Raw genomic sequence first — 25,444 nt, forward strand, 5'->3', positions numbered from 1 at the left:
AGGGGCAGCTGGAATGGTGTTCTTCAATAGTGTTCTGCGCTGAATAATGATGGAACAGGAGGGGCTGAAGAAGGCATCTGCCCACTTTTTTGTGTCCTGGCCTTCACAGGACGTTTCAATCTCCAGTGGCCACTGGCAAAATCAACACCGGAACCAGTGTAACATTCATACACAACTCTACATGAGGGGCAATCTGGAAACCAGGCCCATCACCTATTTCCATTGACCCTCAGGCCCTCAAATAAGATGTAAATAGGGTGGTTTCCACTCGAGTGATCCCTCAAGCCCAGAGATACATGCTTCTTATAAAATAACATGACTACTGGCCCAGGTCACATTGGTATAAAAAAATCTATGGCCCTTCCTTTTGGTCAGAAGAATCTAGATCATAGAATTACTTTCTCTTTTCAATAAAATATCAGACTTTGAAAGCTTAGAAATTTCCTATTCACATAAAAATAAACAGAGACAACACTTTTAAAAACACTTCCTTATCTATGTACCTCCCACTCCCGACATCAGTCTGGGGAAGGGTCTCGAGACCCGAAACGTTACCCATTCCTTCTCTCCGGAGATGCTGCCTGTCCCGCTGAGTTACTCCAGCATTTTGTGTCTGTCTATTGTAGGACAGAGTGAATTGCCTGCTTTCTATTCACTTGGATTCCTAGCGATAATCTGTCCTAACACCTGAGCTGCACTTTTAGTAGCAGATGCTCTTAAAAACAAGATGCAATTTCATTCAATGGGAACTTCATATTTAGGGTTGCCAACTATCCCGTCTTGGCCGGGACATCCCTTATTTTGGGCTAAGTTGTTTAGTCCCGTACGGGACCGCCCTTGTCCCGTATTAGGCCCAGGGGGCGCTGTAGGCCCGGACACTGTAGGCCCGGACACTGTAGGCCCGGACACTGTAGGCCCGGACACTGTAGGCCCGGACACTGTAGGCCCGGACACTGTAGGCCCCGACACTGTAGGCCCCGACACTGTAGGCCTCAACACTGTAGGCTCTGACTGTCTAGGTTTCCGACATTTTAGCTCCGGACAGTGTAGGCCCGAAATGGAGGTTGCGTACCAACCCGCCTTCCGGCCCGGGTGGCCGCCATTGGTGGAGCGGGAGCACGTGGCCGCTGGCTGGACAAGGTCACGTGGGGCGCGGGGCAGTGACATCACCTGGATGAAGTCACAAGGTGACGTCACCTTGTCCTGTATTTGGGAGTGAGGAAGTTGGCAACCCTATTCATATTGTAAGGGCCTCCACTGTGAGGAGAGCTCTTGCAGAGCAATGCAATACAGATTGTACTGATTATATCAGTCTGAACAGCAAGGTTGGCTCCTCTCAACTACCTAATTATTGGTCAAAAACACAATTACAAAGTAAACCAAAGATGTCAAACTGTTGGCTGTGACAAGGTACCAGTTAAATTAATGGTTGGAACACAACGTTTTAAAATTTGTACTAACAGGTTACCTGTGCGATTACCACCCATACAAGAAATATACGGAGTACATGCCAAAGAATACACAAATAACAAAGCTTCTGGCACATTACTACCAAAAAACATTGCTTCAATGTACAAGCTTCCCCACACACCCACTCTAAAACAAAACAACATATATATATATAAAGGATATCTTAAGACTCAGATCTCCCAAATGGATCAGACATTTTATGCTTCACTTAAATAGAAATCCAGAAGTGCTCAGAATTAGTGACGTAGCAAAGGTTTACTTTGAAGGGGGAAATGGTAAACAACAATGCCCTGTTTGTTTTGTCCTCCGGGTTAGGAATATAAATTTCCTCTTGGATCACCGAGAAGCAATCAGCACTGGGGTGAACGGGCAGATAACTTGCTGCTGAAGGTTTGTCCTTTGTATCAAAGTATGTCAAGCCGGTGGGAGCCTTGGAGATGGCGAAAGGCTAATAATGCAGAGAAGACGATTGCAAGTGACTCCAACATCTCGCTGCACGGAGCAGGAACACAAAGTGTCCGACAAAAGAACCAAAGTCAAAAGATGGATAAAGTGTAGAGAACTCTCTGCGAGGTTATGGCCTGGTGCTCATCTGCAGGGTCATGGTTCAGGGGTGATAAGGGATGGATAAGAGGTCCAGCAATTTGTAACGAGAAATCTCTTGCATACGTTAAGTACACAATAGATCCGTCGTGTTATCATCGGGGCAGTCTTTTAGATGAAGGTAAGCCCACGAACACAGTGCTTTCATCTTACCTTGAATCCTAGGGGAAAAAAAACTGCAGAGGATGGTCTAAATCGAAGGTAGACACAAAATGCTGGAATAACTCAGCGCGTCAGGCAGCTTCGCTCCCGAGATGCTGCCTGACCCGCTGAGTTGCTCCAGCACTTTGTGTCTACCTTACCTTGAATCCTTTTGGGCTTGTACAACGGAGATAGGTTGCTTGAAAAAATGCACCTGATAGATGTTTGCATTCTTTCACACTTAAAGAAATGCATAAAAAATAACCAAAAGCCCTTTGAGTGGCAGGCTGCGGAGTTTGGTTTCGATGCGGTACATGTATATTTTTTGACTTGTTTAAAAATCAGTTCCGTTTTCCAGAATGTACAGGATTTTACATAGAACCTGCAGTTAAGGAACAGGCCGTCGGGCCGAGTGGTCCACGTTACTGTTGTGTTCTCCCTCAGTCTCCTCCAGCCCTTCCTCCTCGTGTACTTGGGCATTCCCTCCTCAGTGACCTCGGCTCTATATGTTTCGGCAACTCCAGCGTGTCCACCATTCCTCACACTCTGAAACTCCTTACTGGACTGGACTGGATTAAGTCCGAAGAATCGGTCTGAAGAAGGGTCTCGACCCGAAAAGTCTCCCGAGATGCTGCACGACCCGCTGAGTCACTGCAGCATCGTGTGTCTACCTTGGACTGGATTAAATTTGGGATCTTGCACCACCGGCTCTGGGATTTCCCCAGAAAAAATTGGTCGATCGATTTTGCAGGAGACCGCAGAACTATTTAATACATCTATATATACACACACACACACACAACATGTGCTTTGGAATAAATAAAGTACTTTGGAAGGATGCAGGCTGAAAACAATGACATTTGTGGTCCTCAAAGGGATGATTTTTTTTAAGTAAAGGGGGATTTATTTTGAAAGTTTGGCATTGGGGCCTGCCTGCCTGCAGCTCAGTCTGAGAACTGGAAGATGCTGTCGGGGTTACTGCTGTCCGCCGGGTTGCTGGGTTGCACCATCTTGGTGGGGGTGTTCTTGCCGTGGGACTGGGAAGAGGAGGAATGGGAGCTCTCGCTGGAGCTGCTCCGGGTCTCCGTGCTGGTGCTGGTCTTCTTCATCTTGCGCCTCTTAGCCAGCGGTGCCTTGTCCACGTTCTGCAGACAAAAGCCCTCCCTCTTGCACTTGTTGAAGGCCTGGGTAGGGGAACATACAGACAGACAGAGAGGGAGAGAGAGAGAGAGAGAGAGAGAGAGAGAGAGAGAGAGAGAGAGAGAGATACAATCAGACGTTAGGCGTGCTGAAAGCAAGCACAACATACATAGATTCAGGGATAGTTTCTTCCCAGCTGTTATCAGGCAACTAAACCATCGTATCACAACTAGAGAGCACATGTTACAGCACCAGGTATAGCACCAGGGACAGCATCTATATAATTTAAATTACTATTTACCTTATTGGAGACCCTCGGATTATCTTTGATTGGACTTTACTGTCTTTATCAGGCACTAAATGTTATTCACGTTATTCCCTTTACCTGAACACTATTGATTGTAAATATGTATTATTTTTCCACTGACATCTATATATATATACATCCAACAAAAGCTTTTCACTGTACATCAGTACACGTGACAATAAACTAAACTCAACTCAACTAATATAGCACAGAAACAGGCCTTGAGACCCAATTTGTCCAATCTACAATAGTCCCACTTTCCCCCGTTTGGCCCATATTCCTCTAAACCATTCCAATCCATGTAACTGTCCATGCGTCTTTGGGGAACATACCCTGAACAAACTCCGTACAGACAGCACCCGTAGTCATAGATTGATACAGTGTGGAAACAGACCCTTCAGCCCAACTCACCCACAACGGCCAACAATGTCCCAGCTACCCTAGTCCCACTTGCCTGCGCTTGGTCCATAACCCTCCAAACCTGTCCTATCTATCATATCATCATATCATATATATACAGCCGGAAACAGGCCTTTTCGGCCCTCCAAGTCCGTGCCGCCCAGCGATCCCCGTACATTAACACTATCCTACATCCACTAGGGACAATTTTTACATTTACCCAGCCAATTAACCTACATACCTGTACGCCTTTGTACCTGTCCAACTGTTTCTTAAACGATGGGATAGTCCCAGTCTCAACTACCTCCTCTGGCAGCTTGTTCCATACACCCACCACCCTCTGTGTGAAAAAGTTACCCCTCGGTTTCCTATTAAGTTTTTTCCCCTTCACCTTGAACCTGTGTCCTCTGGTCCTCGATTCCCCTACTCTGGGCAAGAGACTCTGTGCATCTGCCCGATCTATTCCTCTCATTTGTCAGGATCGTATTGACGCTATAAAGCAGTAACTCTACCGCTGTGCCACTGTGCCAGAGATGAGTTCATCGTGTAGAACCAAGTTTAACTTGGCATTATGCTCAGCATGGACATTGTGGGCCTGAGGACCTGTTCCTGAGCTGTACTGTTCAATGTTCAGCTATATAATATCTTCGGAATCACATTTTGGTAAAATGCACCATACAAGTACAGCTTGTAGCGGCCAAATAACGACTGTAATTGATGGGAAAGTAGAAAGTACGAAGTTAATTCCCGGGATGGCGGGACTGTCATATGTTGAAAGTCTGGAGCGACTGACACTGGAATTTAGACGGGTGAGAGGGGATCTTATTGAAACATGTAAGATTAATAAGGGATTGGACACGCTAGAGGCAGGAAACATGTTCCCGATGTTGGGGGAGTCCAGAACCAGGGGCCACAGTTTAAGAATAAGGGGTAGGCCATTTAGAACGGAGATGAGGAAAAACTTTTTCAGTCAGAGTTGTGAATCTGTGGAATTTTCTGCCTCAGAAGGCAGTGGAGGCCAATTCTCTGAATGCTTTCAAGAGAGAGTTAGATGGAGCTCTTAAAGATAGCGGAGTCAAGGGATATGGGGAGAAGGCAGGAACGGGCTACTGATTGTGGATGATCAGCCATGATCACAGTGACTGGCGGTGCTGGCTCGAAGGGCCAAATGGCCTCCTCCTGCACCTATTGTCTATTAAGGGCTTCCTTACGTGAAAAGTTGCTTTGACATAGGTATGGACAGAAAGTCCCGAAGAACCAAGGATGTCTGGGGTCATCAGAGGGTTGGATGATAACTGGCTGCCGTCCTGAAGCCATTCGTTGAAACGAAGGCTCGACATCTTAATCCGTTTGTTCGGGTCAACAGTTAGAAGCCCTGCGAGTAAACCATGCAAAATGTTACACAAGTCAGCATTGTACATTTTTGTAGACACACAATGCTGGAGTAACTCAGCGGGTCAGGCAACATCTCGGGAGAGAAGGAATGGGTGACCCGAAACGTCACCCATTCCTTCTCTCCCAAGATGCTGCCTGACCCGCTGAGTTACTCCAGCATTGTGTGTCTACCTTCGATTTTAACCAGCATCTGCAGTTCTTTCTTTCCATACACTTCTTATACATTTTTGTCAATCCCACATCCACCCACTCCTTCGGCTGGAATGGCTTGTCTCTGATAATCGTTCCCTGTGGCAAGATTTTAACCAGAGATAAAAGGACAATATGAGATTACTGCAAACCTGAAATGAACACAAAAAGCACCGACAGGTCTCAGCAGATTCCGCTCGGTATGTGAAGGCAGGAAGACCAGGGCTGAGGTGTTTTGAGGTGTTTATTTCCAATACTCACTATTGAAAATTTTAACAAATACAAATCCTGTTTGGCACAAAACATCAAGTGATAGAGGTGTATAAAATCATGAGTGGAACAGATCGGGTAGATGCACAGACTTTTGTGCCCAGAGTAGGGGAATCGAGGACCAGAGGACATAGGTTTAAGGAGAAGGGGAAAAGGTTTAATAGGAATCTGAGGGATAACTTTTTCACACAGAGGGTATGGAACGAGCTGCCAGAGGATGTAGTTGAGGCTGGGACTATCCCAACATTTAAGAAACAGTTAGACAGATAATAGATAGGACAGGTTTGGAGGGATATGGGCCAAACGCAGGCAGGTGAGATTAATGTAGACGCGGCATGTTGGCTGGTGTGGGCAAGTTGGACCGAAGGGCCTGTTTCTACACTGTATCACTCTATTTTGGTCCTTCAGATAGGGCTCACTGAAGAAATACAGGCATAATGCCTGAACTTAAATACTCAAAACTCAAAGATGCTCAATTAATTCAGTCAGGTTCACAATTTTGTTTTTGAAACACTCAGCACTATACCGAATTTGAAGGAGGGTTCTGGCCGGAAGCGTCGCCTATAAATGTTCTCTAGAGATACTGCCTAACCCGCTGAGTTACTCCAGCACTTTGTGTTTTACTCAAGATTCCAGATCTGACGTTGCTCGTGCCTCAATATTTAAACCATGTTCTGCTTCTTCCCGCACTGTCATGCAGAAAAAAACGTTGCATTTAATGATGCAACCCCACATATGACCTTCCTGAAGATCGGGACATAGAAACATAGAAAAACAGGTGCAGGAGTAGGCCATTCAGCCCTTCGAGCCACCACCGCCATTCAATGTGATCATGGCTGATCATCCACAATCTGTACCCCGTTCCTGCTTTTTCCCCGTATCCATTGATTCTTTAGCCCAAAATGCTAAATCTAACTCCCTCTTGAAATGTTTACAGTTCTGGGGCAAGGATTGGCCTCTGTTGACTTCATCCAGAAGGGGGCGGGCAGAGCTCAGTGTCAGCAGTGATTGATAATGTGAGGGAAACAGTTTAGTTCAGTTTAGTTTATTGTCACGTGTACCGAGGTACAGTGAAAAGCTGTTGCTGCCTGCAGATCAGTTATCCGAAAGGCAATACATGATTACAATCGAGCCATTTACAGTGTAGAGATACATGATAAGGGAATAACGTTTAGTGCAAGGTAAAGCCAGCAAAGTCCGATCAAGGATAGTCCGAGGGTCATCAATGAGGTAGATGGTAGTTCAGCACTGCTCTCTGGTTGTGGTAGGGTGATTCAGCACTAGGGAAACGGTGCTAATACAACTATAACGCGGTTCCCAAAGGGCCCAGTCATCCCATAACCCAGAGTGGAGGAAGGAGGCAGACACAAAATGCTGGAGTAACTCAGCGGGTCAGGTAGTATCTCGGGAGATAAGGAATAGGTGAATTTTGGGTCGAGACCCTACTTCTGCAGACTGAGAGTCCTGAGAGGAGGAGAACATCTTCAAAGTCGGCATACCTTGAGGAGATTTCGCAGTGGAGCGGACACTCTGTGTAGGAAGGAACTGAAGATGCTGGGTTGCACCGAAGATAGACACAAAATGCTGGAGTAACTCAGCGGGTCAGGCAGCATCCTTGGAGAAAAGGAATAGGTGATGCTTTGGGTCGGGACCCTTCGTCAGACTGAGAATCCAGTCTAGAGTGGAGGAAGGAGGCTGCTTGTCCTTCTCTACATCCTTGCGGATGTGATCAGCAGGTTGGGGATGTATTCGGAGTAACAGCATTTGGAAGCCAACAAATGTGGGCCAGCTACTCTGCTCTCTCACCCGCTTGTGTTTATGTTCTCTGAACGTTTTAGTAAATGGATCATCGGGTTTACCATTTCAGACGCTGCTCAATTCAACATCAGCGGTTTTTATGTTCCTGTGCAAGATTACAATCTAACACGAAAACAAAAATCTTGGCCTTGAAATGTTAACTGTTTATATAAAATCACGAGAGACATAGATAGGGTAGACTGTCAATAGACACTTCGAGCCAGCATCGCCATTCAATGTGATCATGGCTGATCATCCACAATCAGTTCCTGCTTTCTCGCCATATCCCCTGACTCCGCTATCCTTAAGAGCTCTATCTAACTCTCTCTTGAAAGCATCCAGAGAATTGGCCTCCACTGCCTTCTGAGGCAGAGAATTCCACAGATTCACAACTCTCTGGGTGAAAAAGTTTTTCCTCATCTCCGTTCTCCCCCTTATTCTTAAACTGTGGCCCCTGGTTCTGTCAGAACTTGTTTTCCCCAGCGTGGGAATGTCAAATAGCAGAGGACATAGCTTTAAGGTCAGAGTGGGGCACGTTTTATGTTTCTCTCTTCACAAATGCTGCCTGGCGTGCTGAGTATCCCCAGTGTTGGGGATAACCCATTCCTTCTCGCCAGAGATTCTGCCTGCCCTGCTGAGTTACTCCAGCATTTTGCGTTTATCTTTTTCGGGATTTAAACCAGCATCTGCAGTTCCATCCTCCTACACATATCACCGATGTTCTCTGTTTTGAGAAATGTTTGAGGGAGGGAAGGGGGAGTTACAAACGGCCGTTTAGACACTGTCAGGACGGGTAGATGTAATTGGCCAGCGGCCGATCTCACCTTGGATCAGTTCCTTGGCCTCTTGTGAGACACTTCTCCAGGCTTCCCCCTCGAACGAGAAGTCTCCTTGTTTGATCTTTTTCATAATCTCTTCCGCACTTGTGGAAGTCAAGGTCTGTTCCTCACACTGGAATGGAACTTTGCCGGATAACATGGTGTACTGACGGAGGGAGCAACAGGCAGAAGTGGAAACACGTCAGGTTTATATCTTAAAAGGAATGAGGATTTCCTTTGCTGTGATGCATGTACTTACAGTCATTTGCAAGCAAATTCTCATCCTTTTTCTAAATAAGGGGCACATTAAATGCTTTGACATTAAACAACTGGCAGCCCAGTGGCACAGCAGATAGAGCAGAGGCCTCACAGCACTGAAGACCTGCATTTGACCCTGACCTCAGGTGCTGGCCGTGTGAAGATTGCCCGTTCTCCCTGTGACTGAACGGGTTTCCTCCGGGTGCTCCGGTTCCCCCCCCCCCGCCCCCCATATCGTAAAGTCGTGTGGGTTTGCAGGTTAATTGGCGCCTGTAAAATTGCCTGTAACGTGGCATAAAATTCCCCTTAGGGCAGCACGGTGGCGCGGTGGTAGAGTTGCTGCCTTACAGCGAATGCAGCGCCGGAGACCCAGGTTCCATCCCGACTACGGGCGCTGTCTGTACGGAGTTTGTACGTTCTCCCCGTGACCTGCATGGGGTTTCTCCGAGATCTTCGGTTTCCGTCCACACTCCAAAGACGTGCAGGTTTGTAGGTTCATTGGCTTGGTAAATGTAAAGAAGTGTCCCCAGTGGGTGTAGGATGGTGTTAATGTGTGGGGATCGCTGGTCGGCGCGGACCCGGTGGGCCGAAAGGGCCTGTTTCAGCGCTGTATCTCTAAACTAAACTAAACGTGTAGTGTGCAAAAGAGAAAGTCAGGTAACATGCAAGAGTCGGCGTGGACTCGGTGGGCCATATGACCTGTTTCCATGCTGTATCTCTAAACTAAACCTGTTGGTCCACAATTAAGATCATTAAGGAATCCCAATGCCAGCTTTAGAGAATGGAGATGGCATTTCTCCAGTACTGTCGACAGTGGAGTTTAATGTCACCCACATCCCAGGGAAAGGGAGGACAGTGTGAAGGTATTTAATGCTTCGCTGCTTTTGGAACTCAAATGGTCAAAATAAATTTTGAGACAAAAATAAATATTATGAGAGAACACATAATCTCTTTCTGGCATGACACCAATTTCTGGCTTTGAGGAGTAAGTGTGATGAAGAAAGACGAAAGAGAGGAATTTAGTTTTGTTCAGTTCAGTTAAGAGATACAGCGCAGAAACAGGCCCTTCGGCCCACCGGGTCCGTGCCGACCAGCGATCCCCGCATATTAACACTATCCTGCACACACTAGGGACAATTGTTACATTTGCCAAGCCAATTAACCTACAAACCTGCACGTCTTTGGAGCGTGGGAGGAAACCAAAGATCTTGGAGAAAACCCACGCAGATCACGGGGAGAACGTACAAACTCCGTACAGACGGCGCCCGTAGTCTGGACCGAACCTGGGTCTCTGGCGCTGCATTCGCTGTAAGGCAGCAACTCTACTGCTACACCACCGTGCCGCCCATTTGCAAGAAGAATTTCACTCCAGTCCTGTGCCACAATTGCTCTCATTCACAGCATGTGGGCAAGACCATGTGATGCCCATGTAGGTCCATGCCAACCACCAAGCACTCAATTACACTGATCCTATCATTTTTATTCTCCCCACATCTCCATCAACTACCCCAGACTTACTACTCACTCAGAAACTCAGGTGTAATTTACGATGGCCAGCTAATCTGTCGATGCACATGCCTCGAGATGTGGGAGGAAGCTGGGACCCCTGAAGGGAAGACGTGCAAACTCCATGTAGACAGCACTGGAATTCAGGATGGAATCGATGTAGCTGGAACCATGAGGTTGCATCACCTACCATGGTAGAGGTAGATACGATCGTGTTTAACAGTGTTTAAGAGGCTTTTAGATAGGTACATGGATGTGCAGGCAGGGGAGATTAGTTTAACCTGGCATCTTGTCCGGCATGGACATTATGGGTCGAACGATCTGTTCCTCTGTTGCTGGACTGCTCTATGCTCCATGTATAATGAACATCTGTAGTCCCAGGGAGATATCATGTTGAGAAGGGATAGGAGCAGAATGAGGCCATTCGGTATTATGTAAATCCATTAACCATGTATTCCTGAGGACAGGAAGTGCTAAGGTGCTTTTCATAAGTCATAGGAGCAGTATTATTAGGCCATCGAGTCTACTCCAACATTCAATCATGGCTGATCTATCTTTCCCTATCTTGACCCTATTCTCCGACCTTCTCCCCATAATCCCGGACACATGCACTAATCAACTCCACACCTGCCTCCAACTTACCAAGATATCAGAGTGAGGCCCAACCCAAATTGGAGGAACACCACCTCATATTTCACTTGGGCAGCTCACACCCCAGGGGTATGACATCCCTAACTTCAAGTAACCCTTGCCTTCCCTCTCTCTCCATCCCTCCGCCCTTCCCAGTTCTCCAGCTAGTATGACTGTCCTCGTTAACATTTTATCTCTGTTTGCTTTGTTGTCACCTTCTCCAAGCTAACAACTATCAATTCTACATTTTCCTTGATCTCCACCCCCTTGGTCTCGTTTTCACACCCTACAGTTCCCTATCTCTGTATCTCTCTCTCTCCCTGACTCAGTCTGAAGAGGGGTCTCGACCCGAAAAAATAGACAATAGGTGCAGGAGTGGGCCATTCGGCCCTTCGAGCCAGCACCGCCATTCAGTATGATCATGGCTGATCATTCTCAATCAGTACCCCGTTGGGGTGGGAGCTGTTTTACGTTCTCGTCGTCCACCCTGGGTAGTTCTACGGAACTGGCAAAATCTGCAGCAAAGCCTCTACTACGGGTCTCTGAAGCACCAATTGCCACTTTTGATTGTCGTAGTTGACATATGAAAGAATCAGCTTTTTCCCCCATATCCCTTGATTCCATTGGCCTTCAGAGCTAAATCTAACTCTCTCTTGAAAACGTCCAGTGAATTGGCCTCCACTGTCTTCTGTGGCAGAGAATTCCACAGATTCGCAACTGAAAACGTTTTTCCTCATCTCAGTCACAAAAGGCCTACCATTTATTCTTAAACTGCCCTCCCCCAGAAACGCCACGCGTTCCTCCTCTCCAGAGATGTTGCCCGTCCCCGCTGAGTCACTCCAGCATTCTATGTCTTACCAAGATGACGCCCAAGCTCCACAGATCGCACGATTCGTCGTAGCCGTCGTCCTTCAGGAGTTCGGGCGCTGCATAATGGAGCGTGAAGCACGGCGTCTTCAGCGGCTGGTTGTCGGGAGGCTTCAGTCGCGCAAACCCAAAATCTATGACTTTTATTTCCGTGCTGTCGGTTTCGTCAGCGAACAGCAAGTTCTACGGGAGAACGAGGGGTGAGGAAATGAAAATAGGACTATAAATAAATACCCAACAGTGACATAATGTTCAGGAAAAACACTGAGCCACAATTCCCTCTCTGTCACACATTACTTACTGCAGCATGTGGCATTCTTTCAGAAGATGTCATTATAAACTGCAAAGGAGGATCATTTTTATTTCATTTATACATTCACATACACCGATCAGCCAAAACATTATGACCACAATGGCACCTGTCAAGGGGTGGGATATATTAGGCAGCAAGTGAACAGTCAGTTCTTGAAGTTGATGTGTTGGATGCAGGAGAAATGGGCAGGAGTAAAGACCTGAGTGACTTTGACAAGGGCCAAATTGTTATGGCCAGACGACTGGGTCAGAGCATCTCTGAAACGGCAAGGCTTGTGGGGTGCTCCCGGTCAGCAGTGGTGAATACCTACCGACAGTGGTCCGAGGAGGGACAAACCACAAACCGGCGACAGGGTGTTGGGCGCCCAAGGCTCATCGATGCGCGAGGGCAACGAAGGCTATCTCGACTGGTCCGAACCGACAGAAGGTCCACTGTGGCACAAGTCACAGAAAATGTTAATGGTGGTCATGGGAGGAACGTATCAGGATACACAGTGCATCGCACCCTGCTGCGTATGGAGCTGCACACGGAGGACCAACAGCATACTAGGCAGATGGTCATAATGTTTTGGCTCATCAGGTCATAATGTTTTGGCTGACCGGTGTAGATTCACATGTTTAAATTATGTTTTATTCTTAATTGTTTACTGTATGTCGAGTTGTTACTTGCGAGCAAAGTACCAAGGCAAATTCCTTGTATGTATACATACTTGGCTAATAAAATTTATTCAATTCAATTTTTGTCTTTCTAAAAACCACCCACCCACTAAAAATATCACTTGCATCAGCGATTTCTGATTCAAATCATATTATAAGCATCTGGTTATTTTAGAGAACTCGGTGCAAAAATGGTAAGTGGATGAATTCGAAGTGATGTGATCTACCATTCAATCACACTCAGAGCACTAATGTGACTATTTTAATTTACTGGCACAAATGCTAAACGCCACCGATTATTACCAAGCATTCAGCATCACCCTGTCACACAGCACTTCTCAGTGCTTCAGCAGACTGTACTGCCCCAGTTTTAGCTGAAGCAACATATTTGCAGCAGACCAAATGTGTAGGAAGGAACCGCAGAACCAAAGATTTAGACACAAAAGGCTGGAGTAACTCAGCAGGTCAGACAGCATCTCTGGAGAAAAGGAATGGGTGACGTTTCGGGTCGAGACCCTTCTTCAGACGCACACATAAATCTTTTTCATTTTTTCACCCAGAGAGTTGTGAATTTGTGGAATTCTCTGCCAGAGGGCAGTGGAGGCCAATTCATTGGATGAATTTAAAAGGGAGTTAGATTGAGCTCTAGGGGCTAGCGGAATCAAGGGACATGGGGAGAAGGCAAGCACGGGTTACTGATTGTGGATGATCAGCCATGATCACAATGAATGGCGGTGCTGGCTCGAAGGGCCAAATGGCCTCCTCCTGCACTTATTTTTTATGTTTCTAAGACTGGGAAGGTCACTCATGAGTTCTATGTTTCTAAGACTGGGAAGGTCACTCATTCACTTACACCGGATGCTAATTGGGTTTTTGGCGGAATACTGAGCCTGGTTCTGCACACCACCACTGAGGAAGGCCCTGGAGGCTTTGTGCTTTAACATACAACAGTGGAGGACAGGAACTGGCCCTTCAGCCCACAATATCTGTGCCGAACATAATGCCAATTTAAAAACTAATCTCCCTGGCCAGCATCAGATCCATATCCCTACATTCCCTGCATGCCCATGTGCCTAATCAAAATGCCTCTTAACACTACTATCATATCTGCTTCCACTACCAACCCTGGCAGCGTGTTACAGGCACTCACCACCCACTGTGAACAAAAAACTTGCTCTGCACATCTCTACATTACTAAAAATCGCATCTTGTGTATATATTCACAAAATGCTGGAGTAACTCAGCAGGTCAGGCAGCATCTCAGAAGCAACAGGTAGTATAAGAAAATAACTGCAGATGCGGGTACAAATCGAAGGTATTTATTCACAAAATGCTGGAGTAACTCAGCATATATATATATATATATAAATATATGCGTGTGTGTGTGTATGTTACTGAAATACAGCCAAAACGGTACATGATAGCGCAACAATTTTAGGGGCACCTCACGCACCATTGGCCTGTGGTGTGCAGTATCAAGTTTCGTTCAAATTGTTGCGCTATCGTGCACCGTTTTGCCTGTATTTCGGACACATAACCCATAAAATAAACCGCCATTTTGATCTACTCCTTCCGTGTTCAATGTTGCCATTAAACGCGTGCTTCGTTGAATGATGACTCCTGAGGTAAATGCTCAAATTTTCTTCAAGTTAAAGTTTGACCACTCAATAATATTAAAATGGTGTATCTTTTTTTCCATCAACCTCTGTCACATCGGGAACCCAACGGGTCCATGGGGTCGTCTAGTCTCCTTTAAACGTTCCCCCTCTGTTGTACAGGGCCCTAGTGAGACCACACCTGGAGTACTGTGTGCAGTTTTGGTCTCCAAATTTGAGGAAGGATATTCTTGCTATTGAGGGCATGCAGCGTAGGTTTACTAGGTTAATTCCCGGAATGGCGGGACTATCATATGTTGAAAGACTGGAGCGACTAGGCTTGTATACACTGGAATTTAGAAGGATGACAGGAGATCTTATCGAAACGTATAAGATTATTAAGGGGTTGGACACGTTAGAGGCAGGAAACGTTCCCAATGTTGGGGGAGTCCAGAACAAGAGGCCACAGTTTAAGAATAATGGGTAGGCCATTTAGAACTGAGATGAGGAAAAACTTTTTCAGTCAGAGAGTTGTGAATCTGTGGACCTACCTCAGAAGGCAGTGGAGGCCAATTCTCTGAATGCATTCAAGAGAGAGCTGGATAGAGCTCTTAAGGATAGCGGAGTCAGGGGGTATGGGGAGAAGGCAGGAACGGGGTACTGATTGAGAATGATCAGCCATGATCACATTGAATGGCGGTTCTGGCTCTAAGGGCCGAATGGCCTCCTCCTGCACCTATTGTCTATTGTCTCTGACCACATAGCTGTGCCCTTCAGTATTTGACATTTGCACCCTGGTAAAAAAAAAGTTCTATCTACCATATGGACATAAGCCCTAAATGGACATTCCCCCCCTGTAGATCAGTGCATGTTCCTTTAACATAGTGACCTCACCACTACTAACCACTCCCCATTGTCTCTTGTATAATTGTAGCTTCCCCACCTCCAGCTCGCTCTCTAGTTCCAGTGATGACCACGGACAGCTAGGGCATAACATGTGTGTAGTGAAATTAATAAACAATATCCAGTAAAAGACTCTGTGTGCAAAGGACGTCTCTTTACATGGTGTCAGAGCGGTAGACTTGCGTCTCCTGTTTATCGGGTTTTTATTTTTAGCATTTGTTCGTCCCAGTTGTGTCCCATCCTTCCACTTTGCCATGGCTCCCTCGTGTCGTCGTCCGGACACGCTTGTTTTTGATGAGGACATAGTGCACCGCTGGACTGTCTTCCAGCGGGACTACGAGCACTATATAGCGATTGCCCATCCTGATGCAACTGCTGCGATAAAAGCTCACCTGCTCCTCAACCTGGCTGGTCCGGAGGCAATGGAACGCTATGCGTCGTTCGAATTCGTCCCTCCGGAGGACCGCAACGACCCGGTATGTCTCATGGCTAAGTTCACTGCCCTGTGCGATATACCCACCAATAACATTATCGAACGTTTCAACTTTTTCTCGCGGCGTCAGACTCCAGGGGAGCACGTTGACGCCTTCATTGCATCCTTAAGACATATGGCTCGGCGGTGCCGCCTTCAAACGATTACACCCGACGAGATGATCAGGGACGTCCTGGTCAACGGTCTCCTAAACTCTAAGCTGCGGGATGAGCTCCTGATGAAGCCTGACCTGTCGCTAACGGACGCCATACATGCCGCACGCATGGCCTCTGCTGTTGGCTCAGTATCTCGGCCGGCGCCCCAGGACATAAATTTCACCGGCCGCCGGCGATTGAATGACCCGCAGACCAGGGTCACCCCCTCCGCGCCCACTATGGTCACCCCTCGCAGATGCCCAAACTGCAACTTCTCGTCACACAGGTATAACGTTTGCCCAGCGCAGGGCAAAACTTGTAATTCCTGCGGGAGGCAGAACCATTTTTCTGCAGCTTGTCGTTCTCGTGGGAGACCTGTCCCTGCTCCTAGAGGGAGTCTAAACAACCTTGCGACCGATGATAGCGCAACCGGTTCCCGGTACCAACATGAGGAACTCCATGGCTCAGATACGACTTCCTCCCATGGAGACTCTATGCTGTTTTCGCTTTTGGGTGCACCTGCATTGATAACGGATCCATCCGTGCATGTTACAGTCAATGGACACTCCTTCCCTGCCAAGGTCGATACTGGGGCTTTTGCAAATGTTATGTCTGTGGGCCTCTTCGAGCAGATAAGCTCGGGGGAGAGGGTTACTCCTGACAACTCCCGCCTCCATGCCTATGGGGGAGGCGTTCTGATTGCCGTGGGAAAGGCAACGGTTATCTGTACTGTTCTGGAGACCTCTCGGCCCCTCACGTTCCTCCTGCTAGCATCTGACAACGTCACCCTGCTGGGCGCCCGTGCATGCCAGGACTTTGGTTTGGTCTCATTCCACCGCGACATCCACCTGGTGCAGGCCCCCATGGACCCCCTGATCGAGTACCCTGACCGATTTGATGACGTCCTGGGGAAGCTGCCCTGTGCCTACAAGATCGTTGTGGACCCGGGGGTCGACCCAGTGGTCAGACCGGCCCACCGTGTGTCTTTTGCCATGAAGGGCCGCGTGGAGTCCACACTACGTGGCATGGTGGACATGGGCATCCTCAAGGAGGTGAGTGCCCCCACCCAGTGGGTCTCCACCATGGTGGTCGCTGCCAAGAAGGACGCGAGCGAGATCAGGATCTGCATCAACCCCAAGGACCTGAACCTGGCTATTAAACGCCCGCACTACCCCATGCGGACGGTGGAGGACGTCGCGGCACAGGTCGGTCCAGCCACAGTTTTCTCGGTCCTGGATGCCAAGAGCTCCTTTTGGCAGATCCCGCTGGATGCACGTTCCTCCTTCCTGACCACCTTCAGCACACCGTTCGGCAGGTTCCGTTTCCTCCGCATGCCTTTTGGGATCAACTCGGCAAGCGAGGTTTTTCAGCGTACGATGGAGCAGCTGTTTGCTGGGTTGCCGTGCGCCATCATTGTGGATGACATCCTGGTGTACGGGAGGGACGTCGCTGAGCATGACCGACACCTCCGCCAAGTCCTGGACAAGGCTCGTGAGATCAATCTCAAGCTTAATCGAAGGAAGTGTCGGTTCCGCGTTGAGGAAGTCACCTACGTCGGCCACGTTTTCACGGCGGGGGGCCTGAAGCCAGACCCCGAGAAGACGGCGGCGATCACCAAAATGCCCGCTCCCACTGACGTGCCCGGCCTGCAGCGCTTCCTGGGCATGGTCAACTACTTGGGTAAGTTCATACCCGACCTCAGCGAACTGAGTGCCCCCCTGAGGGAGCTGACCAAGAAGGACAATGCCTGGGTCTGGCTCCCGCACCACCAATCGGCCTTCGTGGCCCTGAGGTCCAGACTCGCACGGACCCCCACTTTGCAGTTCTTCGACCTGAACAGGCCAATCGTCCTCACCTGCGATGCATCTCGGTTCGGCCTTGGTGCTGCCTGCCTGCAGCTCTACGACGACCGACAGCTGCCCGTCTCCTATGCCTCTCGCACAATGACCCCTGCTGAACAGCGCTACGCCCAGATAGAAAAGGAGCTCCTTGCCGTGGTGTTCGCGTGCTCCAAATTCAGAGACTACGTTCTTGGAAAAACTTTCACCATCGAAACTGACCACCAGCCGCTGGTCTCTATTTTAAACAAGCCCATCCACGCAGCCTCGTCCCGCTTGCAGCGAATGATGCTGCAGCTGCAGCGTTTCACATTCAAAATCGTGTACCGCAAAGGCAAGGAGATGTTCGTGGCAGACACTTTGTCCCGTGCCCCACTACCTTCCACTTCCCGCCATCCGTACGAATCGGCTGACCTGATGGTGTTGAACGTCAACATCGTTCCATCTTGGCAGATGCAGTCACTGGTCACACACACTGCCGCTGATCCGAACCTTCAACAGCTTGAGGGCGTCATCCGCCGTGGCTGGCCTGAACGACGGTCTTCCCTGCCGGCTGGTGCCGTGCCCTACTTCCTGGTTCGGGATGAACTGGTGCTGCACGCGGGCGTGGTGGTGAAGGGTCACAAGGTTGTGGTGCCGGCTGCGCTGCGAGATCACTACTTCCAGACTGCCCACAACGGACACCCAGGGGTGGAGGCCACGTTATCCCAGGCCCAAGCACAGTTTTACTGGCCTGGCATGGTCAAGGACATCCGGGACAGGGTCTCCGCCTGCGCTGCCTGCAACAGCCTATTACCTCATCAGCAGCGCCAGCCTCTCCTGCAGCAGCCGGCTCCCGAGTTGCCGTGGATGGCTGTTGCCGCCGATATTTTCGAGTGGCGTGGCAAACACTACCTGGTCCTGGTGGACTCCTACTCCAGCTGGTTCGAGGTGGACCTGCTGCCGTCCCTCACGTCTGCTGCCGTCATCGGGAAGCTTCGCCGCCACTTCTCTACCTTTGGTTCCCCGGCATCCCTCCAGTCCGACAACGGCAGCCAGTTTACCAGCGCGGAGTTTGCTGCTTTCGCCACCCGGTGGAACTTTCGCCACATCACCAGCAGCCCCGAGTACCCGCAAAGCAATGGGCTTGCAGAGCGCGCTGTCCGCAGCGCTAAGGAACTGATGGAACGTTGCCGGCTTGACAGTTCGGACTTGTACCTTGCCCTCCTCAACCTCCGCAACATCTCCCGGGACCCCGCGCTCGGTTCCCCTGCCCAGCGCCTCATGTCCCGCACCACTAGACCCCCTATCCCCGTCTCCCAGCAATCCCTGCAACCCACGGCTCGGAGCCCTGCCGCTGTCAGGGAGCGCTTCACTGAAAAGCAGCTCATTCAGAAGCGCTCCTTTGACAAATCGTCCCGTCCCCTTCCACCTCTGTTCGCTGGCCAGGTTGTCCGGATGGAGTCCACCTCCGGTCACCACCGGCTGGCCGTGGTCGTCGGCAATGCTGACTCTCCACGGTCGTACCTGGTCAACTACGAGGGCACCGTGTATCGTCGTACCCGCCAGCACCTGATGCTGGTAAACGAGCCTGCACCGCCTCCCGCGGTCCCGTATTCACCTCCCGTCCAGTCCCCGGTGCCTGATGTGCCTCCTGCTCCGGTACATCCGCAGTCGCCCCAGCCCCCTTCCCCTCCCTCGCCTGCGCGTGTATCGCTTCCCAGTCCTCCTCCTTCCCCTGGTTCCCCAGCCTCTGTACCCGCACCCGTCCATGCTGTTCCTTCGACCGGAGGGGATGGTGGGTTGCGCACCCGCTCTGGGAGAGTGGTCAGGCCGCCTGTCCGGTACGGTGTGTACGAGTAGTCTGTGTTGTGCTGCATTCTATCTGCTCCCTGCTTGTAGTTTGAGCCTAGCGCATGAGCCGTGGTCACTTTTGTTTCCAAGAGGAAGGATGTAGATCAGTGCATGTTCCTTTAACATAGTGACCTCACCACTACTAACCACTCCCCATTGTCTCTTGTATAATTGTAGCTTCCCCACCTCCAGCTCGCTCTCTAGTTCCAGTGATGACCACGGACAGCTAGGGCATAACATGTGTGTAGTGAAATTAATAAACAATATCCAGTAAAAGACTCTGTGTGCAAAGGATGTCTCTTTACACCCCCCTACATCAAAAATCTTCTAACCCCCCTCTCTAACTCCAGGTCCCTCAGGTCGGCCGACTTGGGGCTACTCACTATCCCGCGGTCTAGGCTTAAGCTCAGGGGTGACCGCGCTTTTGCGGTTGCAGCTCCTAGTCTGTGGAACAGCATCCCTCTCCCCATCAGAACTGCCCCCTCCATCGACTCCTTTAAGTCCAGGCTCAAAACCTATTCCTACTCCCTAGCGTTTGAGGCTCATTGAGGAGGCGCTGTGAACTGTTTGCGTGCTACTGTATGTTTCATTTTTTTCCTTAGTACCTAATCAGATGTACAGCACTTTGGTCAACGTGGGTTGTTTTTAGACAATAGACAATAGGTGCAGGAGTAGGCCATTCAGCCCTTCGAGCCAGCACCGCCATTCAATGCGATCATGGCTGATCACTCTCAATCAGTACCCCATTCCTGCCTTCTCCCCATACCCCCTCACTCCGCTATCCTTAAGAGCTCTATCCAGCTCTCTCTTGAAAGCATCCAACGAACTGGCCTCCACTGCCTTCTGAGGCAGAGAATTCCACACCTTCACCACCCTCTGACTGAAAAAGTTCTTCCTCATCTCCGTTCTAAATGGCCTACCCCTTATTCTTAAACTGTGGCCCCTTGTTCTGGACTCCCCCAACATTGGGAACATGTTATCTGCCTCTAATGTGTCCAATCCCCTAATTATCTTATATGTTTCAATAAGATCCCCCCTCATCCTTCTAAATTCCAGTGTATACAAGCCCAATCGCTCCAGCCTTTCAACATAAGACAGTCCCGCCATTCCGGGAATTAACCTAGTGAACCTACGCTGCACGCCCTCCATAGCAAGAATATCCTTCCTCAAATTTGGAGACCAAAACTGCACACAGTACTCCAGGTGCGGTCTCACCAGGGCCCGGTACAACTGTAGAAGGACCTCTTTGCTCCTATACTCAACTCCTCTTGTTACGAAGGCCAACATTCCATTAGCTTTCTTCACTGCCTGCTGTACCTGCATGCTTCCTTTCATTGACTGATGCACTAGGACACCCAGATCTCGTTGAACTCCCCCTCCTCCTAACTTGACACCATTCAGATAATAATCTGCCTTTCTATTCTTACTTCCAAAGTGAATAACCTCACACTTATCTACATTAAACTGCATCTGCCATGTATCCGCCCACTCACACAACCTGTCCAAGTCACCCTGCAGCCTTATTGCATCTTCCTCACAATTCACACTACCCCCCAACTTAGTATCATCTGCAAATTTGCTAATGGTACTTTTAACCCCTTCGTCTAAGTCATTAATGTATATCGTAAATAGCTGGGGTCCCAGCACCGAACCTTGCGGTACCCCACTGGTCACTGCCTGCCATTCCGAAAGGGACCCATTTATCCCCACTCTTTGCTTTCTGTCTGTCAACCAATTTTCTATCCATGTCAGTACCCTACCCCCAATACCATGTGCCCTAATATTGCCCACTAATCTCCTATGTGGGACCTTATCGAAGGCTTTCTGAAAGTCGAGGTACACCACATCCACTGACTCTCCCTTGTCAATTTTCCTAGTTACATCCTCAAAAAATTCCAGTAGATTTGTCAAGCATGATTTCCCCTTCGTAAATCCATGCTGACTCGGAATGATCCCGTTACTGCTATCCAAATGCTCAGCAATTTCGTCTTTTATAATTGACTCCAGCATCTTCCCCACCACTGATGTCAGACTAACTGGTCTATAATTACCCGTTTTCTCTCTCCCTCCTTTCTTAAAAAGTGGGATAACATTTGCTATCCTCCAATCCACAGGAACTGATCCTGAATCTATAGAACATTGAAAAATGATCTCCAATGCTTCCACTAGCATAAATGTGCTATACAAATAAAATTGACTTGACTTGACTTGACTTGACTTGACTATCCATGCCACTCATAATTTCCTAGACTTCTGCAGATCTCCCCTCAGACTTCGACGCCCCAGAGAAAACAATCCGAGTTTGTCTAACCTCTCATTGATACGAGAGATTAGTTTGGGATGACAGGTTAGCTGTGTGGATAGACTGGAGTTGACATGTTTATTTTCTTTCCAGCGGAGAAAGCTCAAGGGGATTTGTTACATAAAGCAATAAAGTATGTATGGAGGAACTTAGTAGCAGTACAGTGGCACAGCTGGTAGAGAATGGGGTTAGGAGGGAGAGATAGATCAGCCATGATTGAATGGTGGAGTACACTTGATGGGCCGAACAGCCTAATTCTACTCCTATCCCTTATGGCCTCACAGCTACAATGGCCTGAGTTCCACCTGACCTCCAGTGCTATCCCTGTGGAGTTTGCATACTGCCCCTGTGTTTAATTTAGTTTAGTTTAGTTTGGAGATACAGCACGGAAACAGGCCCAAGGCACACCAAGTCTGTGCCGATCAGCGATCCCCATACACTAACACTATCCAACACATTAGGGACAATTTATAAAATAATTTAATTACTGAAACTAATTAATTAACAAACCTGTACATTCTTTGGAGTAGAAACATGGAAAATAGGTGCAGGAGGAGGCCATTTGGCCCTTCGACCCAGCACCGCCATTCATTGTGATCATGGCTGATCATCCACAATCAGTACCCCATTCCTGCCTTCTCCCCATATCCCTTGATTCCGCTAACCCCTAGAGCTCTATCTAACTCTCTTTTAAATTCATCCAGTGAATTGGCCTCCACTGCCTTCTGTGGCAGAGAATCCCACAAATTCACAACTCTCTGGGTGAAAAAGTTTTTTCACACCTCAGTTTTAAATGGCCTCCCCTTTCTTCTTAGACTGTGAGAGAAAACAGGAGCACCCGGAGAAAACCCATGCAATCACGGGGAGAATATATGAACTCAGTACAGCACCCGCAGTCAGGATCGAACCCTGGTCTCTGGCGCTGTAAGTCAATCACTCTACCGCTGTGCAGCCTGTGATGGCATACGGCTTTCTTATGGGTGTAAACCTTCCATGTCCCGAAGACACATGGGGTTGGTCGGTTATTTGGCCACTCGTGAGTGGTAGAAGCTGGAGGGTGGGGGAGGTGATGTAAATGTGGGGAGAATAAAATGGGATTGGTGTGGGGTTAGTGTCTATGGATAATTGAGGGTCGGCGTGGGCTCAGTGAGCAGAAGGACCTGTTCCTACGCTGTATGACCTTATGAATAGCTTCCAGTGGATGAACGGTAGCGCAGCGGTAGAGTTGCTGCTTTACAGCGAATGCAGCGCCTGAGACTCAGGTTCGATCCTGACTACGGGTGCTGCACTGTAAGGAGTTTGTACGTTCTCCCCGTGACCTGCGTGGGTTTTCTCCGAGATCTTCGGTTTCCTCCCACACTCCAAAGACGTACAGGTATGTAGGTTAATTGGCTGGGTAAATGTAAAAATTGTCCCTAGTGGGTGTAGGATAGTGTTAATGTACGGGGATCGCTGGGCGGCATGGACTTGGTGGGCCGAAAAGGCCTGTTTCCGGCTGTATATATATGATATGATGATATGATGAATATTCAGAGGATGCAGATTTATGATGAATGGCAACAAAATAAATCACTGGGGATCATCAGGAAAAAGACTGGTTTATGCAATATCGTCAGGGAGTGGAATTACTGCCCGACAGGACTGTGGAATTAAATTCAATCGGATATTTCCAAAGGGAACTGATCAGAAATGAAGAACAAATAACTACAGGATTATTGGGGAGCGATGGGAAATGGGTGCCCAGTCTGGAGAAGAGTTCCCGATCCAAAATGTCATCTGTCCATTCCTTCCACAGATGCTGCCTGACATGCTGAGATCCTCCAGCACTTCTGTGTTTTGCTCAAAATTCCAGCATCTGCAGTTCCCCGTGTCTTTATATCGCTCTTTAAAGAGCTTGCACAACCTAATAGGCTGCGGGCGACACGGTAGCGCGGCGGTAGAGTTGCTGCCTTACAGCGCTTGCAGAGCCGGAGACCCGGGTTCCATAACGACTACAGGTGCTGTCTGTACGGAGTTTGTATGTTTTCCCTGTGACCGCATGGTCTTCGGTCTCTGCATGGTCACCGAGATAGAAACATAGAAACTAGGTGCAGGAGTAGGCCATTCGGCCCTTCTAGCCTGCACCGCCATTCAATATGATCATGGCTGATCATCCAACTCAGTATCCCGCACCTGCCTTCTTTCCATACCCCCTGATCCCTTTAGCCACAAGGGCAAGATCTTCGGTTTCCTCCCACACTCCAAAGACGTACAGGTATGCAAGTAAATTGACTTGGTCAATGTAAAAACTGTCCTTGGTGTGTGTAGGATAGTGTTAATATGCGGGGATCGCTGGTCGGCGTGGACTCGGTGGGCCGAAGGGCCTGTTTCCGTGCTGTATCTCTAAACTAAACTAAAAATGGCCTCCAGCTATTGTGTACTACAGTGTGACTGAGTTTTCAGCCGAGCAGAAATATAAAGACTACGCCTTTCTCTACCCAGTCCAACTGAGAAGGGGAGAGGTGGAATTTTACATTCTAATACCATCAATGTGTTGAATTATCAAGGGTAACAGAAATCTCACCTCAATGCAAAAGGTATTTTCAAAGTTAGATATTGTAGAAGCATCTCAAATTGTCTCTCGTGCAGTGAGGATATATAATTTATAGAAGTGTAGTCTATGTTAGCTCTATGTCTATGTAGTATATGCCCTGATACAATGGCACAGTGGACGAGCAAAACCAAACCCCGTTTAATCCAGTGGTGAAATAGGAAGTGGTAAAACTAACGCATAAGAAATAGAAATAGAAGAAGTTTCATAAGAAATAGAAGAAGTTTGTCGTAAGTCTCCTTCAGCCAGCTTTGCTGCTCAGAGTATCATGGTTATCTGACCTTGGAGAGAGGAAAATAGATTTTCCTCTCTCTTTCCCACATTATAAGATCATTTACTAATTGTGTCTGCTTATGCAACACCAGATATAAAATTTAGAGCATGCCATTATTGAGACAACAAAACCTTTCACAGCACCAACTCTTCAGTGTCTTCAAGCCCCCCCCAATCTTTGTACTGGAGGTGGGATAGTTAATTTTTTGCTGGAAGGCAAATTTTGATAGCTTACTCTTCCAATGCTCACATAGTTTGTAATGACTGCCATAAAACAATTGATTGTATTATTGTTTACTGTATATTTTTCATTGTGTTGTGTTTATGGGCCTGTAAAGCTGCAGCAAGAAAGAATCCCATTGTTCCATCCCTGGTGCATATGATAATTGAACACTTTTGACTCTGCCATATTCCAACTGGGATACGGGGCGGTCACGGTGGCGCAGCGGTAGAGTTGCTGCCTTACAGCGAATGCAGCGCCGGAGACCCGGGTTCCATCCCGACTACGGGTGCTGTCTGCACGGAGTTTGTACGTTCTCCCCGTGACCTGCTTAGGTTTTCTCCGAGATCTTCGGTTTCCTCCCACACTCCAAAGACGTACGGGTTTGGGTTTGTAGGTTAATTGGCTTGGTAAATGTAAAAATTGACCCTTGTGGATATAATGTGCGGGGATCGTTGGTCGGCGCGGACCCGGTGGGCCGAAGGGCCTGTTTTCGCACTGCAT

At 48.5% G+C, this 25,444-nt stretch overlaps 1 protein-coding gene across 3 annotated transcripts in view; it reads right to left on the bottom strand.

Moving 5' to 3' along the window:
• Positions 1-2,369: 2,369 nt before the first annotated feature.
• The window catches only part of LOC144597488 (ribosomal protein S6 kinase alpha-5), a 167,778-nt gene continuing 144,703 nt past the window's right edge, over positions 2,370-25,444 (bottom strand). For all 3 annotated transcript variants that reach the window (XM_078406942.1, XM_078406944.1, XM_078406943.1), the window contains 4 exons: positions 11,782-11,973; positions 8,536-8,695; positions 5,272-5,435; positions 2,370-3,398 (listed from right to left, as the gene is read on the bottom strand). In XM_078406942.1, the coding sequence (XP_078263068.1) occupies positions 3,159-3,398; positions 5,272-5,435; positions 8,536-8,695; positions 11,782-11,973 (756 nt within the window). In that variant the 3' untranslated portion in view covers positions 2,370-3,158. The remainder of the gene's footprint in view (positions 3,399-5,271; positions 5,436-8,535; positions 8,696-11,781; positions 11,974-25,444) is intronic.

Source organism: Rhinoraja longicauda, chromosome 10 (assembly GCF_053455715.1).
Source record: "Rhinoraja longicauda isolate Sanriku21f chromosome 10, sRhiLon1.1, whole genome shotgun sequence".
Classification (NCBI taxonomy): Eukaryota; Metazoa; Chordata; class Chondrichthyes; order Rajiformes; family Arhynchobatidae; genus Rhinoraja; species Rhinoraja longicauda.